This window comes from Rattus norvegicus, chromosome 5 (genome assembly GCF_021556685.1).
Source record: "Rattus norvegicus strain SHRSP/BbbUtx chromosome 5, alternate assembly SHRSP_T2T, whole genome shotgun sequence".
Taxonomy (NCBI): Eukaryota; Metazoa; Chordata; class Mammalia; order Rodentia; family Muridae; genus Rattus; species Rattus norvegicus.
In genome coordinates this window covers 138,761,094-138,777,560 of record NC_141538.1, presented here as the reverse complement: position 1 = coordinate 138,777,560, position 16,467 = coordinate 138,761,094, and the positions used below count along the sequence as shown (strand labels likewise).

The 16,467-nt window shown below is 51.5% G+C and overlaps 1 protein-coding gene and 1 long non-coding RNA gene across 2 annotated transcripts in view; one reads left to right on the top strand and one right to left on the bottom strand.

The window, feature by feature from the left end:
• Nucleotides 1-341: 341 nt before the first annotated feature.
• On the top strand, nt 342-8,796 carry LOC148006017 (uncharacterized). The gene is made up of 2 exons (XR_015620467.1): nt 342-538; nt 7,519-8,796. It is a non-coding gene; the product is annotated as an uncharacterized LOC148006017 (long non-coding RNA).
• Slc2a1 (solute carrier family 2 member 1) overlaps nt 4,283-16,467 on the bottom strand; it is a 28,246-nt gene continuing 16,061 nt past the window's right edge. Inside the window, 8 exon segments of the mRNA NM_138827.2 lie at nt 4,283-5,370; nt 5,647-5,850; nt 7,092-7,193; nt 7,598-7,702; nt 7,981-8,168; nt 8,260-8,422; nt 9,111-9,351; nt 9,501-9,661. Of these exon segments, the coding sequence (NP_620182.1) occupies nt 5,170-5,370; nt 5,647-5,850; nt 7,092-7,193; nt 7,598-7,702; nt 7,981-8,168; nt 8,260-8,422; nt 9,111-9,351; nt 9,501-9,661 (1,365 nt within the window). The 3' untranslated portion in view covers nt 4,283-5,169.

Sequence of the window (16,467 nt, the reverse complement as noted above, 5' to 3'; positions counted from 1 at the left end):
TGTAGTCCTGACTGTCCGGGAACTCACTCTGTAGACCAGGCTGACCTCAAACTCAGAGATCCACTTGCCCCTGCCTCCAGAGTGCTGGGATTAAAGGCGAGCTTCACCACCAACACCACCCGCATACTTATTCCACTTTAATGGGGCCACGGATGAGGGCACTGGGGATCAGAAGCGAAAAGAGACTTTCCCGAGATGACTCAGCTCAGAAGCAAGTCTAAAGTCAGCTGCTTCTGACTCGTTTCTAAGGCAGTGAGTGCGTAGTGCAGGAGGGTGCCCTCGGAGCGCGCGCTTGATTACTTAACAGTTGAAGGAGTGAACAGACGCCTCACAGAGAAAGTGACAGTTAATTTGGAGTCGTGTGACCACACCACGTTGCGGACGTGGAATGCTGTCCTCTGAGGAGAGCAGCCATTACCACCCAGGCTTACGGCACGCACAGCGGCACCTGGCTTCGTCATCACTGTGTCATCCAGAGCAGCTGGGATGACTCACAGCAGCCCTGAGCTTTGTTCAGTTTCCCTCATCGACGAACCAGGTGGGACAAGTCTTTAGACCCCGCCCCCTTGAGGTTCCAGCTACTCGTTCCCCGCACCTCCCCACATGCTGTAGGCTACTTTGCCCCAACTACGCATGGTCTCGGGAAGATGCTACAGTTTACAGAAGGTGAAATGTTAATTGAAACGGGAACTCAACTCCATCTGTGAGGCTGTGGGCAACTCAACCCATGATGCGGAGAGAATTCTCAGTGGGGTAGCTGTTTAGGGGTCACCTGTGTCCCTGGAAGTAGGGCCAATAAACTCATTGGTCCTCTAAGCTACATTTGGGTGGCACCTCTGTTCTTTCATTGATTCCTTGTCTGGGGTGCGTAGATATTTACTCATGTCTCCCCAAGGAAAGTGCAGGTAAAAACGGAACAAAGGCAGACCAGGAGGGAAAAAAGCTTTCGCAAAACTGCCGGGTTAAGACAGCTCCAGGAGGTGTTTCTAGGGATTACTGAATGGTCAGCTTGCCTGGAGCATAGAACACCAAGCATCTGGTGTGATCTTTAAGAACTATAATTCAGGTAAAAGTTCTGGACCGCATCATGAGACAGTGTGGACTATTAAGGCATGTGATAATATGGCAGATGGTGCTTTAGTGAAATCCATTTTGAGGGACTGGAACAGGGGGACCAAATGGACCTGACCCCTTCAAAGCAATTTATTCTCTTAACGAGAGGCCGAGGTTAAAATCAGCCGTGAGTTAAATTCACCTGCCAGCCACTAGTAGGCAGCAGTGCGCCGATGAATGGATAGACCCAGGCCTGGTTTTCCCACAAGAAGGGGCAGTGGTGAAAGGAACATGCAAAAGAACACTTTAATTTTCAGACTAAGAAAGATAGAAATTCAGATGTGCTCAATGATAAAACAGAATCAAATCTGATATGGGGGAAACCAACTACTTTCTGATTGAAACTGAGGCCCGTTCTACAGGAGAGAAGTCATGTCGGGGGTTGCAAACCCTTCCAAACCAATGGCTGGAAAGGTCACAGGCCCTAGTGGAAAGTTACAGTCATTGCTTTGCTAAATGGATGTGGCATTCCCACCAATTTGCCTTCTAATAATCATGTCTCACCCATAGACTAGTGCCAAGGCCAGTTTCAGTCAGAGGAGCTTCTTCATGCAGTAGGCAGCAGTAATTGTAGACTCATAGCTGGCTAAAGTTGTTCAGCCGTTAAGTGGGACACTTATATGGTTCCATCTAAAAAGGTCACCGGGAAGAGAGGGTAGAAAGAATGTAGGAACAGGAGGGTCACCACCTGAAGAGTGATGGAAGGCTGGTTTCTGAACATGGTGTTGGCTGTGTCACTCATGAACTCACAACATAAGATTCAGCCATCAGCACAGGGAGGGAGAGGAGGGACCCCACCCATCTCCAAGGATCTAGAGGCCATTGATGTTAACAGTTGCTGAAGGATAGCGTGATAGTTTCTTTGAGGTGTAGTCACTGGCAAGAAGCCCATGCTTCTGTAAACAAGCTGTCAGCCATGGTCCTTCAGGAAATTCTAGTGAAACTCAAGAATAAGGAGGAAGAGAAGGAAAGGGGAGGGAGAAGGAGAGGGAGGAGAAGGAAGGGCCAGTGAGATGGCTCAACAGGAGGAAGTGCTTACCACTAAGGTCTGACCACCTGAGTTTGATGCCTGGAACCTACAGTGGAAAACCAACTTCCACAAGTTGTTCCCTGACCTGGACACACATGGGAGGCACGTACACTCTCCCACTGCCGCCACTCCAATATAATGAAAATCTTAAAATTAAAAAAAAAAAAAGGAAATTAGAGAGGGGCTACTTGGTAGAAGCGGGGCCTCAGGAGAATGAAGTAACAGTGTAATGGAGGGAAATATGAACAAAACACAATTCACGCATGAATAAAATGCTGTAAGGAAACCCATCATGTGTAATATATGCAGTGAAAAGAAAGACGGGTATTACACCGAGGGAAAAAGGGTACCCAGGAAAGGTTTATAAGAAGAAAGACACTAAATTTTAGAAGGATCACTACCATGAGGAGATTGAAAGAGAGGAAGCTGTAGCATGATTTGGGGAAAGCAGCTGGACGGGGGACTGGAGAGACAGTCGAATGGGAGGAGGGGCCCATGAACATGCAGTTGACAAAAGACAACAGGCACGCTTTCCCTATTAATGAATGCACTTTCTGAATTGGCTCTTCTGCCTAAAACTGCATCGGAGGAATTCAGTTTGGGAAGCTAAGAGTGGGTTTTCATGCTCTCGTTAGAAGTCCTGACCAGATTCTCTGATGGAAACTGAGGTCTAAGAATAGTTTAGCTGGGGCTGGGGATTTAGCTCAGTGGTAGAGCGCTTACCTAGGAAGCGCAAGGCCCTGGGTTCGGTCCCCAGCTCCGAAAAAAAGAACCAAAAAAAAAAAAAAAAAAAAAAGAATAGTTTAGCTTTGCCCCTCCTTGCTCTGGCAAAAGGACTGTAGACTCCTGCCGTGGATGGACAGCATTTTAATGAGGAAAATACAGGCTGCCGCGGAGTCCAGATAGTTCTCAGGGAGACTGAAGCAGGTTGCAGATAAAGTACCAACTTGTCTAGGAGCTGGTGAGACCGGGGGGGGGGGGAGGGGGGGAAGGCAGCGACAGGGAGAAACCCCAGGCTACTGTTGGCTTTCAATCAGACTGAAGGGTTCACCTGATGCTCGACAGGTGTGCCCCTCCCTAGCTCAGAGCCCGCCCCCTCACTCCAATTGGTGAGGGCGTCGCTAATCCCGCCCCCCAGCACGGTAGCCGGAAGAAGTGGCAATCTCGGCCCATTTGCGCCTGCGCGTCGCTGTGTTTAAGGACAGGCAGGCTCCAGGAGAGAAGGCTGCAGATTCTGGCTTTTTCAGCCGAACTGAGTGATGACCAGCTTCTCCGGAATCTGGAGCCCTTTGGGCCTTAAGGCCACTCTCCTTGGCACGCACCTACTAACATGCTCCCCACCTGACCCTACCCTGTGTGTTAACGGACAACTAGGCAGTGGGAGGTCTTGCAGGTAGTAAGAGGCTAATAGGCCCGTACTCTAGTTTGCCTCAGTTCAGGCGTGGCCCTTCTCAACTTTAACTTGGACACCAACTGGAGTTAATTCCTTATACATTCTCTGTAGTTCCCTTTCCTTAAGCCCTTTGTCATGCTGAGATTGAAGAGTTGTATGAAGGGGAAATTCCCTTTAGGCTTCGTAAAGGGGATTTTTTTCTGAGACAGGAGACCCATGGCACTCTACTATAGCTATTTCCAGAGTGCCTAGCCCTGGATTGAATAATGCTCTGAATCCAGGTAAATCCAGACAAGTCAGATGATACATTGCCAGTCCCTTCAGGTGCCTCTGAATTAGGTAAAGGGAGGTTTCTCTGGGAAGGATCTGCCTGTTTAGTGTTGCCCAGACACCCTGGACACTCCCTCGGGTGGCCTCTCTGCTTCCTTGGATACAAGGCATCACAACAGCGCACTGTGGCAGTACGATGGGCTCATTTTGCTTGGAGACTGGGTATGGGGAAGGAGTAAAATGTGCCTGTCAGATTCCTTCCTACCTTCACTTTCAAGATAATGTTGAAGCTTGATGTCCTGGTTAGCTATCAGTCTGAAAGCAGTGTGATGAAATACTGACTTGAGTTTTCCTCTGGGACAGAGGTCATACAGATTTGAGATCCCCAGCCACTGCATGGTCATAGCCATGCTGCCCTTCTCACTTCCATCCAAACCTGCCTGGCCCCAATCCACAAGCATTTTGAAACCAAGTTTCTAAAAACCAGCCATTTATATCTGCTTAGGTAAAGTTACAGGAGTTTGTTGGTGTATTTACAAGTGGGTTTGTCCAGATATATACTATAACTTAGTGTCTGTATTTAATATTGACAACCAAAAAATATATAAATATCTTCCATCTATACACAGCAGGGCAGGAGTGTCCGTGTCTTCAGCAGTAAGTTCTCAGCCTCCGAGGTCCTTCTCATGGTGTTTGTCTGGCCCTCAGTGCACAGGAGACCTGAACCTGGCAGCCCAGCCTGGCCCTTCCCTCTCCTCCCTGCACTCCAGTGCTTTCAACTGGTCTCAGGCAAGGAAAGATTAATCGAGTGGTTGGTTGAGTTGGAAGAGACAGGAATGGGCGAATCCTAAATGGAGCCTGGACCCCTATGGTGTCGAGATCCAGGCCTGCAGAAGTGGGTGGCAGCTACCGCCTCCTGCGGTAAAGCCTCCTAGCTCATTGTTCAGTATTAGTGTGTCCTTGGCCAAAGGTCCAGCCCTACAGATTAGCTTGGCAAAGAAGGCATGTGTCTGGACAGGGCGTGGTCTCCACCCTCAGGCACTAGGCCAATCAAGGTGAAGACTACAGTGTGGAGATAGGAGAGTGGCTGATAAAAAAAAAAATAATAACAAAATCAGTAATAAAAAAATTATAAAATCTGCTGCTTATCTGAATAGATCTGAGCAACAGTCTTGCTTTCATTAAAAATTCTGGAGCCATCAAAGTCCTGAATATTCTTCTGGACTTCATTGCTGACTGAAGAAAGGTGCCCAGGCCCGGCTCTCCCGAGATCTGTCAGTTTGGAAGAGGTCTCATCTAGCTGCCTGTGCTCCAGAGAGATCCTCGGGGCTGCTGGGAGTAGGCGGGACTGGCTGTGGGCTCCTCACACTTGGGAGTCAGCCCCCAGAGGGTGGAAGAGCTCCTCAGGTGTCTTGTCGCTCTGGCTGGCACCCCCCTGCCGGAAGCCGGAAGCGATCTCATCGAAGGTCCGGCCTTTGGTCTCAGGAACTTTGAAGTAGGTGAAGATGAAGAAGAGTACCAGCAGCACCGTGAAGATGATGAAGACGTAGGGGCCACACAGTTGCTGGAAAAAAAACACACACACACACACACACGCACGTCACCCGCCAGCCTGGCTAAAAGGACCCTGAACCTTTGGTCTGAAGAAGGGAACTGCTACCAGCCACCCAGAAGTGCTGGGAAAACTGAACCAAGGGGAGGGAGAGCCTGGACCGGGCGGCCCTGCCAGGTGACCTGGGCTTCTGGGCTATCTGTCATATGACTCGGGCCAGTACATCACATAGCGCGCTAGCTCCCTCCATGGAGTTGAGTGATGGAGGACAGTGGTGATGTGGCTCACCTCCACATATTGGAAGCACATGCCCACGATGAAGTTTGAGGTCCAGTTAGAGAAGCCAGCCACAGCAACAGCAGCAGGTCGGGGCCCCTGGCTGAACAGCTCGGCCACAATGAACCATGGAATAGGACCGGGGCCTACTTCAAAGAAGGCCACAAAGCCAAAGATGGCCACGATACTCAGATAGGACATCCAGGGCAGCTGCTCCTGTTGAGGGAGAATGGGTGAGGTTAGGTGGGATGTGACAGCTTCTCAGGAGGAAGAGAAGCTGCAGAGGGGCAGGCCTGGGGTGACTTGGATAGGCTCACGTTGGAATGTTTGGGAAGGACAGGGGATGTGGCCTTGCTGGAGGTGTGTCATCCTCAGTAAGGACCCCAGCAGCAGGCCTGCCTTCCTGCTGCGAGCTCTCTAGCATCATGGCTGTGGACTCTGCAACCATGAGTCCCCAGGTCAAATTGTTTTTATAAATTGCATGGTGTCTTATTACAGCAATTAGAAAAGCAACAGACACACCCAGGTACCCTATGCAGGGTCTCGGTCTCACAGGGGTCTGTCTAGTCCATGCCTGTCCTTTAGTGCTCTTGGACTCCATGGTGCTTTTCCTTGTTGGGTGAGACTCAGGAGGGTGTGTGTGTGTGTGTGTGTGTGTGTGTGTGTGTGTGTGTGTGTGTGTGTGTGTTGTCATAGTGGTTAGTGTTTAGTGACAGACTAGGGACCAGCTGACCTAAGGTCAATTCTTAGCTTCATTCCTTATCCAACACGGGACTTTAAGTAAAATGGGAAATGCAAGGTAAACATCTCTAATCTGAAAAACCAGAAATGCAAAATGCTTCAAAATCTGAAGCTTTTTGAGCTGGTCACATGGTTCCAGAAGGGAAAATTCCACCTGACCATGTTTGATGTTAGTCAAAATATAGATATGATAAAAATACCATTTAAATCTGCCACCAGCCTGTGTGTAGAAGGCACATATGAAACAAATGAATTCTACTTTCATATCTAAGTAACTCATTGAATATATGCAAATATTCACAAAGGGTAGTCCTTCAGAGAAGCTCAGTTCCTGGTTTGGAGAATGGAGGCAGGTGTGTTTGTGCACCGCTGTGGTACTGAGGGGACCATTATATGGCTGAGGGTTGCTCTGGAGATGAATTGAGGCTATAGAGGTAAAGACTCTACAAGGTTCAGCTTTAGGCAAGGCACTTTCACATGGAGATGAAAGTTTGGGTCTACATGTGCAGGATGTCCCAAGTCCCCAGGCAGGGAAGAGGAAGATCAAGATGGGAGGAGACAACCCGAGGGTCAGATCCCAGGCCAGAGACACACTGTATGGACAACCTAGGCTGGGTGCAATGTGGGCAATTTTGGGATCTAAATCCAGGTGAAATCTGCAGTCACGGCACCTTGAACATGCCCGTTGTGTCTAAATCCAGGTCCCCAGCACTCACCAGCAGGGCCAGGGCGATGGTCATGAGCACAGCACAGCCCGCCATGCCAGCCAGACCAATGAGGTGCAGGGTCCGACGGCCAGCTCGCTCCACGACGAACAGCTGTGGAAAGGAGAAAGGCATGCTCTCTCTGTCTGGTGCCCCTTCAGAGGCCCACCTCAGTAGCTAAATTTAAGGCAACACACACACTAGTAGGGGAACACCTTTCCCCACCAAGCTCTAGCTTGGGGGGCTTGTAGGGACCGAGGGAAGGAATATGCCTTCTGAGCCCAGGGTACGGGGTGACAGGTACTGGAGATCAGAGAACTAATGTATACTGGCTGTGACCTTGGGAGAGCACTTGCCTTCTCACCTCCCTGGGCATCTGAGTCAGCTGAAAGGTATGAGTAATGAGCCTCACAAGTTTACTGACATTTAGTCTATCTAGCTCCCACAACAGGCTGCCATTGTGTCCTGATGCCCTGAACCGGACCGGATCCTGGCTGCTGACCAAAAGCACGACTTACCGACACCACAGTGAAGGCCGTGTTGACGATACCCGAGCCGATGGTGGCATACACAGGCTGCTGCACACCTGCCTTCTCGAAGATGCTCGTTGAGTAGTAGAACACCTGCCAGAAAGGGAGATCGTTGGAGACAGAGCCACCATGTTTATGGCCTTCTCCTTCCGCTGTGCTAGTTACCAGTGGGTGTGGGACCCAAGGTGAATGAATAAGTGGGTATGTGTATGTATGTGGAGGGGGATGAGCAGTACCCAGGCAGGTAAATAACTGCTGCAGGTTGTGTACCCGTGGGCAGACTAAAATAATTTTCCTTGGGCCTCAGTCATGGTGCACACTGGAGCCTGGACTTGGCTGGGGCCACAGGAAGGGGTAGGTGGGGCACTCACAGCATTGATGCCCGACAGCTGCTGGGACAGCTGCAGCACCACGGCGATGAGGATGGGCTGGCGGTAGGCGGGTGAGCGGAACAGCTCCAAGATGGTGACCTTCTTCTCCCGCATCATCTGCCGACCCTCTTCTTTCATCTCCTGCAGGTCTCGGGTCACATCGGCTGTCCCTCGAAGCTTTTTCAGCACTGGTGGGACCGGAGGGAAGGTGGGGTGTCTCAGAGTGGGGAAAGGCCTGAGCTCAGGGGGGCAGGGAGGAGGGCAGGGCCCAGCCCGTACCACTCTTGGCCCGGTTCTCCTCGTTACGATTGATGAGCAGGAAGCGGGGGCTCTCAGGGCAGAAGGGCAACAGGATACACTGTAGCAGGGCTGGGATGAAGATGACACTGAGCAGTAGAGGCCACAAGTCTGCATTGCCCATGATGGAGTCTAAGCCGAACACCTGGACAAAGAAACTAGGACTGTGAGTGCCCTGCCCTGGCCCTACTCCAGCATCCACCCCAGCCACCAAGCGGGCCTTCCCTGCCCACCAGCTGCTGGGCGAGAGGGAAGGACCTCTCTGACCCCATTCTCGAATCTGCAAAACCAGCTCAAATTATACAAGACAAGGGAAGGGCTGGAGAGATGGCTCAGCAGTTAAGAGACCCGACTGCTCTTCCAGAGGTCCTGAGTTCAATTCCCAGCAACCACATGGTGGCTCTCAACCATCTGTAAAGAGATCTGATGCCCTCTTCTGGTGTGTCTGAAGACAGCTACAGTGTGTTTATATATAATAAATGAATAAATCTAAAAAAAAAAAAAAAAAAAAAAAGACAAGGGATAAAGCCACGTATAAATGTGTCTGCACACATGTGGGGGTTGCTACTCTGGCTGTAGGACTAAAGGGTGGGTGGAGGGACCTCTAGAAGAGGAATACCCTACCCATGAAGGCTTCTAGGCCTGGAAGCCCAAATGAAGGCCAAGGGCTCTAGCTGTAGGCGGGTGGGCCTGGGGCTCCTGTGTGCTCTGGGATCTGCCTACCGTGAGGCTGTCCTAGGCAGGGTTGGGTAGAAAAGCTCTGCTCGACTGTGACCCGAGGGACAAAGCTGTGCCAGAGGCAGTGCTGGTCAGGTAGACCCAGACTGGCTTACCTGGGCAATAAGGATCCCAACGACGATGCCCAGCTGGTGCAGGGTGCCCAGGGCTCCACGAAGAGCTGTGGGTGACACCTCCCCCACATACATGGGCACAAAGCCGGTGGTCAGGCCACAGTACACTCCAATGATGAAGCGGCCCAGGATCAGCATCTCAAAGGACTTGCCCAGTTTGGAGAAACCCATAAGCACGGCAGACACAAAGGCCAACAGGTTCATCATCAGCATGGAGTTCCGCCTGGGGATGGGTCGCAGGTTAGCCAGCTCCCAGGACCCCAGGACCCCAGGCTCCCCAGGGATGAGGCCATAGTCAGGGATGTTTCTATTACCAGCTTCCCCCAGAGCTCCCCATGCAGAACGACATGGGCTGGCGTCTTTCCTGCTTACCTGCCAAAGCGATTAACAAAGAGGCCCACAGAGAAGGAACCAATCATGCCCCCGACAGAGAAGATGGCCACGGAGAGAGACCAGAGTGTGGTGAGTGTGGTGGATGGGATGGACTCTCCATAGCGGTGGTTCCATGTTTGATTGTAGAACTCCTCAATTACCTGCAGGGAGAAGAGCCTGGGTAGGTGTGGCCACCTCACCACAGATGCCAGAACTTGGCTCTGCTGCAAACTACTGTGTTCTCCAGCCAGCTCTCTTCTTTGTATAGGTTCAGTGTCCTCCTCGGCTCTCTTCCTAAGTTGTTCAAGACTCTCTGGGGAAGATGGCCAAGGATGACAGCTGGCTTTGGGCACAGAGCAGGAAGGTACAGGAAAAGAAATGCTTCTGCCCAACTGGCCCCTTTCAGATGGCTCCCTGCACACTCTAGGCCACAGCTGTATGTAGGCCCTGGGCCCTATCCCAACCCCCTGCCAGGGAGGAAGGGCAGCTGGACAGACAGGTTATGCCATTCTTGAGCCTGTAGGAAGTGTACACTCACTGACTCTGCATTTTGAGCCTGCAGGACTAAGGGACACGCTCCAAGGCACACTGTCACTTCTGTCTCCCAGGCCCAGCTCCCCTGTGGCTGGCTGGAAACGCCACCTGAAGGAACCAAGGCCTCCTTTCCTTTCCAGGTGCTCATCTGGGATGTTCAGGGAAAGGCCCTAGGCAAGAAAGTGGTTCCAGGAACTGGAGAATCTGTCCTGGTGTGGGCTTGCTCATAAGCCCTGCCCCCACAGAGGGCCTAACCTAGTGCCAAGGATATGGCCATGGGCAGGTGGCACTGGTTCTGACACACTCACCACTGTCAGGCAACACTGACAACACCCAGTGCCACAGGCCTAGCCGGACCCACCCAGCGCATATGCAGCCACAGACAGGCCCAAGTACACACAGGGAAACAACTTTCTGGTCCACACCCTGACGTGACCCAGCATAGCTTGCATTTCACTTCACTTTTTTTCTTTCTTTCTTTGAAACAGGGTCTCAGGAGCTCATAGCAACCCTCCTGCCTCAGCCTGTTGAATGTTAGGATCATAGATGTGAGTGGCTGGGCTTGGATCACATGTACCCATAAGGCTCCCGGTTTCGGCCAGCCACAGCCCCTCCTCCACCATCACTTGTAGCGTACCCAATCCCCACACTGACACAGGTGTACACTGCATGCCCCTGTGCATGGAACAGCACGTGGTCTGCACAGCCACTCGGTATCCAGTCCTGATTCTAAACCTCAAGTATGGCAGAAAGGAAGGAGTGCAGAAAGGAAAGCAGTAAAAGTGTGTGGAAGTGGGGCAGCCGAGGTCAGTTGCCCTGGTCCTGGGCCCTAGTCCCTCCTCCTCTTTACCCCTGCTCTGTCACAATGGTTTGTGGGTCAAGTCCAGAGACAGAGCAAGCCAGGCTCGATTGGGAAAAGGCAGCCTAAGCACATACTGTATACAGAGTAAGCACCTGCTGTACACAGGGAAGCCAGGCAGCACAGGGATCAGAAGCTGGTTCTGAATGGGAATGCAGTCGAGTTCTCATCCCAGCTCACTCCTTTGCTCCAGGCTACTGTGGGCATGGTGAGCAGCTGTGAGCTCCAACCTCCTCCTTCTCTAACACCGACTTCGGCATTGCGGTCATGCATCACTTAAACAGGGCCCACTCTCTGAAATGTGTTATTAGAGTGCATTTGGAATAAAACTAAATGGTGTGGGTCATTCAGGGTTCTTGATGCAATTAAGGGATGGCAAACATGAGATACGCCAGGATGCTGCCCTGTGTTTAGGGTGTTTTAGGGCAGGCTGTTCTAGTCTGTAGAAGGAACTCACTGTAAAATTATGATTAAAAAAATAAACCCAATAAACTAATGATAGCTACCTACTTCTGTTACCATTTATAATTTTTGAAAATTTTGTTCTAAAGTCTATGTGTTTATCTGTATGTGGGTATGCGCACCTGAGTGCTGGTGCTCATGTGGGCCAGAAGGGGGCGTCAGATTCCCCCAGGGCTGGAGGTATAGGAAGTTGGCAGCTGTCTAAACCTGCACGAGCAATCTGTCTTCTGCACTGCTGAGCAGTCCCTCCAGCCCCTATTGTCATATATGGTATTGTTACTTGAACATGACCGTGTGCTAGACATGTTTCTGTCATAGTGAAGACTAAAACTTGGGGTCCTGGGTACACTAGGCAAGGGCTCTAGTGCTTGCCTGTTTAGCCCCGTGCTAAACTTTAATGACTGGCAGCACAGTGGGTACATTTACAGACCCATGAGTAACACTGTTATGCCAATGTTGCTGGATCACAGAGCTACTCTTTTCTACCTGGCTTTGTTTTGCGGTGCTGGGGATAAGCTCAGGGCCCTGCACATATTGGTCACATGTTCTACCACTGAGCTACTCTCCAGCTGTTACAGCATGGCCAGTCTGCACACACTGTCTGTCACGGAAAGGTCTTTATGTGTGGCACACACTGCTTCCTCTACAGTGCCAGAAGAAACTGAGGAAACATTACCTACCCTCCAAACAGTACCTACACCACATGGTACTGGCCCCAGTTCAGTGAAAGCCACTGTCAAAGTCTGACTACACTTTCCCGCCATAATTCAACATCGAGGGCCGTACCTCGCTAATCCAGCCTCTGCTCCGATGGCCATCTTCCACATGTTACCTCCCTTCTTGCTGTCACTCCTGCCTCTGAGATCCAGCCCAGATTTCCAGACTCCCAAGAGTTTGTCCTCCCTGAGGTCAGGACCAAAGCCAGTGGTAGGGGTATCTTGAGTCAAAGGGTCCTAGGCTCTCCTCCTAGAAAACGTTGGTACTTCAGGGGTCAGAGACCGGGCCAACTCTGGCAAACAGAACAAAGTGCTTGTGTTCTTCAAGGGATGCACACCCCAGAGAGCGGCTGGCATGGCCAGGCCCGTTTATCAGGCCCTACAGAGGACAGGCTGTTCTGAGTAAGGGAGCCACACAGATAAAAAAAAAGTGCCTCTCCAGGGCCCACGGCTGGGAACTGGGGCTCTTTCCCTTTGGTTGTGGAGGGTGACCAAGCAGATCCACAAGCAAAACTGAAGGGTAACGGGGGCCATGTAGGCAAAGCACTCATACACATAAAAAATTTTTTTTGAGATGGGTCTGTCTATGTAGTCCTGGCTGTACTGAAATTCTCTATATAGACACCAGACTGTCCTTGAACTCAGAGATCTGCTTGCTCCTGCCTCCCAAATACTTGGGTCTAAAGGCAAATGCCACCACAACTGATTAAAAATTCTGTTTTGAAGCCAGCTATTGGAGCTGTTCAGACTTAAGCTGCCTACATGAACTTCAGGACGAGCCTCTCTTCCTTTAGCTCAGGTCTTTATTTAGCTCTCCTCACAGTGCAGGGACAGAAGCAGCTAAGTGATGATGTGCTCCCAAGCTCTCCCACATCCAGGGAAGCTGCTGGCCTGGGTTTTCAGCAGGGAACCAAAGCTCACCCTTTCCCAGCTCCTCTATGCTGCTATGCCATCTGCTGAGCATGAAGAAGCAGGGGCAGCCAGCTGCCTATATTGTAACAGCAGCCCGAAACTCAGGGACAGCAGAGGCTGAGCAGGGCTTCCCATCAGAATCAGAAATACTGTTTGAGAAGTTTCTGGTTTTCTAGTCCTGCTGCTCTGGGAGACTCCTTTTGTAAAGCCCTCATGGGGCTTCAAGCTGACACTGGCTCAGGAAAGACAGGGCAGCCCCAGAGAATCCTAAGAATTCTCTATGGGGAAAAGTTCTAGGGTCACCTGTTCTATCCAGCTCCTGCCCGCAGCGTCCACCCGGGAGAAGGGTGTCCGGCAGGGACAGAGCGTCTGCTGACCACTCCCTCACAGGATCCAATGAAGCAGCCTTCTTAGCCCTGGCTTACGCTTGGGGTGAAGAGTGGTAGCTGCCTGTCCTGAAGGTTCCCACCCCTTGTGCCAATCACAAGCCCAAGAGCTATCCCTGATGCTGCCATGGTGCCCACCCCAGGCATCCCAGGTCTGCTGAAAGTGCCTCCCATCAGTCTGCTGTGCTATGTGGCATCCTCACGAGGTCCACCCTGTGTTGCTGTCTTTCACCTCCAAAGCAATGCCTTTATGAGGGTAATGAACTAGCACAGTCCTCCACTCACTCCTCCTTGTTGGGAGCATTTGTGCACACTGAATTAGACCAGTAAGAGGCAACAGTTGATTGAGGTTAAGGAGGCCTATTCGGAAGGGCCTGGGCACAGCTCTCACTTGCTTCTCAAACAATCCTTTTAAACTGTAAAACAGCAGGGCTGGAGAGGGGGCTCAGCAGGACTGGAGGCGGCTCAGTACTTTGTTCTCTTGCAGAGGACCCAGGTTCTGTTCCCAGCACCCAAGGGCAGCTCACAACCATCTGCAATGCCACTTTTAGGGATCTGATGCTCTTTTTGAGCCTCTGTGAGCATATGGTACAGATATGTATGCAGGCAAAACACCCTCCAAACGTAAAATAAAAAATAAAATGTGAAACCATTTCCTCCTGGGTTCATGCTGATGAGATAGGGAGGGCTCTAATCAGTTGAGAGATCTGTCGTGAGTTGTCCTGCCATGAGGGCTGACATCTTAGAGATGCTCTTTGTTGGCGCAGAGGGCACTCAGGCTTCCTTGACCACACTCATGGGAAGCACATGGCTCGGTGCAGCTGAGGCCCCTGGGCTGAGACAGTTTACAAGAAAAAAACTATTCCTCATGACCTGCTCGCTCCCTAGAGTCAGGGGTGGGACCTGCACACGTTCGAGGGCTTCTTAGAAAAATCCTAGGCCACACTCTACCAGGCCGGGGCAACTATGTGTGAGAATGCCTGCTCTCTACAGAGGAAGTACTCGCTTCCTCTCTGTGGTGGCAGGGTGGTGTCTGTCTGTAAAGGGACGTGAGGCAGAACACGTAGCCTACTCACAGAATAAGCCGTTATTGATGTTACTTTTGTTCCCCAGGAGAGAAGCCACCTTTCAGAGAGAAGCAACAGGGGGCTAAGCTGACTCTGCTGTAGAGAGCTCGCTTAGCACACCAAGGTCTCCAGTCTCAGGACAGCAAAGACATTCGAAATAGAAAAATACCTAAACTACAGAGGAGCATCTGAGACAGGGCTCCCAGCTTACACTGCCAGGGATATACGGACTACAGGGGCAAGAAGACCCTGAAGGAACTGGGGGCTTGAATCAGAAACCCTAAAGGCTCTGTGGCCCGAGAGCAGAAGCCCCAGGCTCTTAGGTTTTTGATAAGAGGCTCCCCACCTCAGGAGTGGGAGCTCTCTGTTGTAGGGGACCTGCAGGGAGCGATCCTATGAAGGGCAAGTCTGAAGCCACATACACCCTGCCACTTGCTTTTCTTTCAACCCTTTCAAAATGTGAACCCCACTTTGCCTTACAGGCCATATGGGGTACTGGCTAGCTTGGCCGGCCTGCTGACCTTAGGATTTGAGACTGCTGCAGAGGTGTTTGGGACCCTCTGGATCCTCACAGTACCCATCCTTGGATATTCTACTTCCAGGCCTGACTCTTCTCTCCCGTCCCAGCAACGATCCCCTCAGCTCTTTCCCCATGTTCTGCGGGGATGAAGGGGAAGTGGCCCTTCTATAGGCTCACTGCCTTCCCACTCCCTTACAAGAAGGAAAGGGTCAAGTTGTCTAGCTCAGTCTCTCAGCCTGCTCTTGACCCATACCCCCCAGCCTCTCATCTTTCCCAGATCGCTAGCCCCTGAACCTCTTTTCCCCTCAAATTAGCCCGGGGCTCAGAGTCTCTATAACACCACACCTGAGGATCAGCTGCTGCAGGTGGGGCTGGACATAGTCCCACCCACTGCATCCCCAGAGGCCCCCTCTGAAGCCTGGGAGGAAGAGGCTCAGGTTAAAGCTCAAGGAGCATCAGACAAGGAAGGATGCTTCAGATCACCTAGAGTGGTCTTCTTCCTCACCAAGGACACTGCCCTGGCTAGTGGTCCCTTCCCTGCTCTACAGCCTGCAGGAACTTCTCACACAGACAGAGCTTCACTTCACTGTGTCTGTGGCTGTGGCAGCGGCAGCAGTCAGGGCCACCTCAGCCCTCAGGATGAAGTTTCTTCAGCAGCACTCTGACTCACAGCCTCTGGGCAGACAGTGACACCCACATCTCAGACTGCTTTCCTTCTATTTGATCACCTTTCAGGGAATGCAGTTCCCCTCTGAGAAGTCCCCCTGGCCAGCACCCTCCTCCATCAAAATCGTGTCTACAATACCTGCTGTCATCCTACTGAATATAGGACAGCTCATCACAATAAATACCAAAGGGCTGTCCAGTGCAAAGTACCCATGGTGCTAAGGTTGAAAAACATCGTTAGGGCCAACTGCCACCTCTGCCCTACTGTGCCCGTCCATGTTTCTATTGCTGTCTTCGGACAGCTGACTAGAAGACACTAGCTATGTTCTAGATCAGACTTCAACACTGCTGCTGGGTGCAGGGAACCAGGGGGGCTTGCAATGATGGGCCATGACGGCATGAGGGATTGTGCAACTGTTGTGTGGGAAGCTCTTGAGATCTGTACATGACCAGGCTTGACTCAGCTCTGAGCTCAGAGCACAGTGGGCCAGTAGTGTGAGAAGTTGTGAGCAAGGGTCCAGAGGCAGAAGCAGGAAGATGGGAATAGGAAGAGGGAGAGACAGGGAGAAGGGGGAGGGAGAAGGAGAGGGAGAGAGGGAGAGAGAGAAGAAAAGGGAGGGGCAGAGGCAGGGAGGCAGAGGGAGAGACAGGGGAAGGGAGGGGGAAAGGGAAGGGGGAGGAGGAGAGAAAGAATATCCACCCACTATTGCTCAGTGCCTGTCTCCCAGAGGTTGAGCAGAACACAGACCAGAACCAGACTCACTGGATTTAAACTCCAGCTCTGCTCTGTGCTAGCTGTGTGTCCTTAGTGTAGTTTCTTTACATCTCTGTGCTTGTTTCTTACA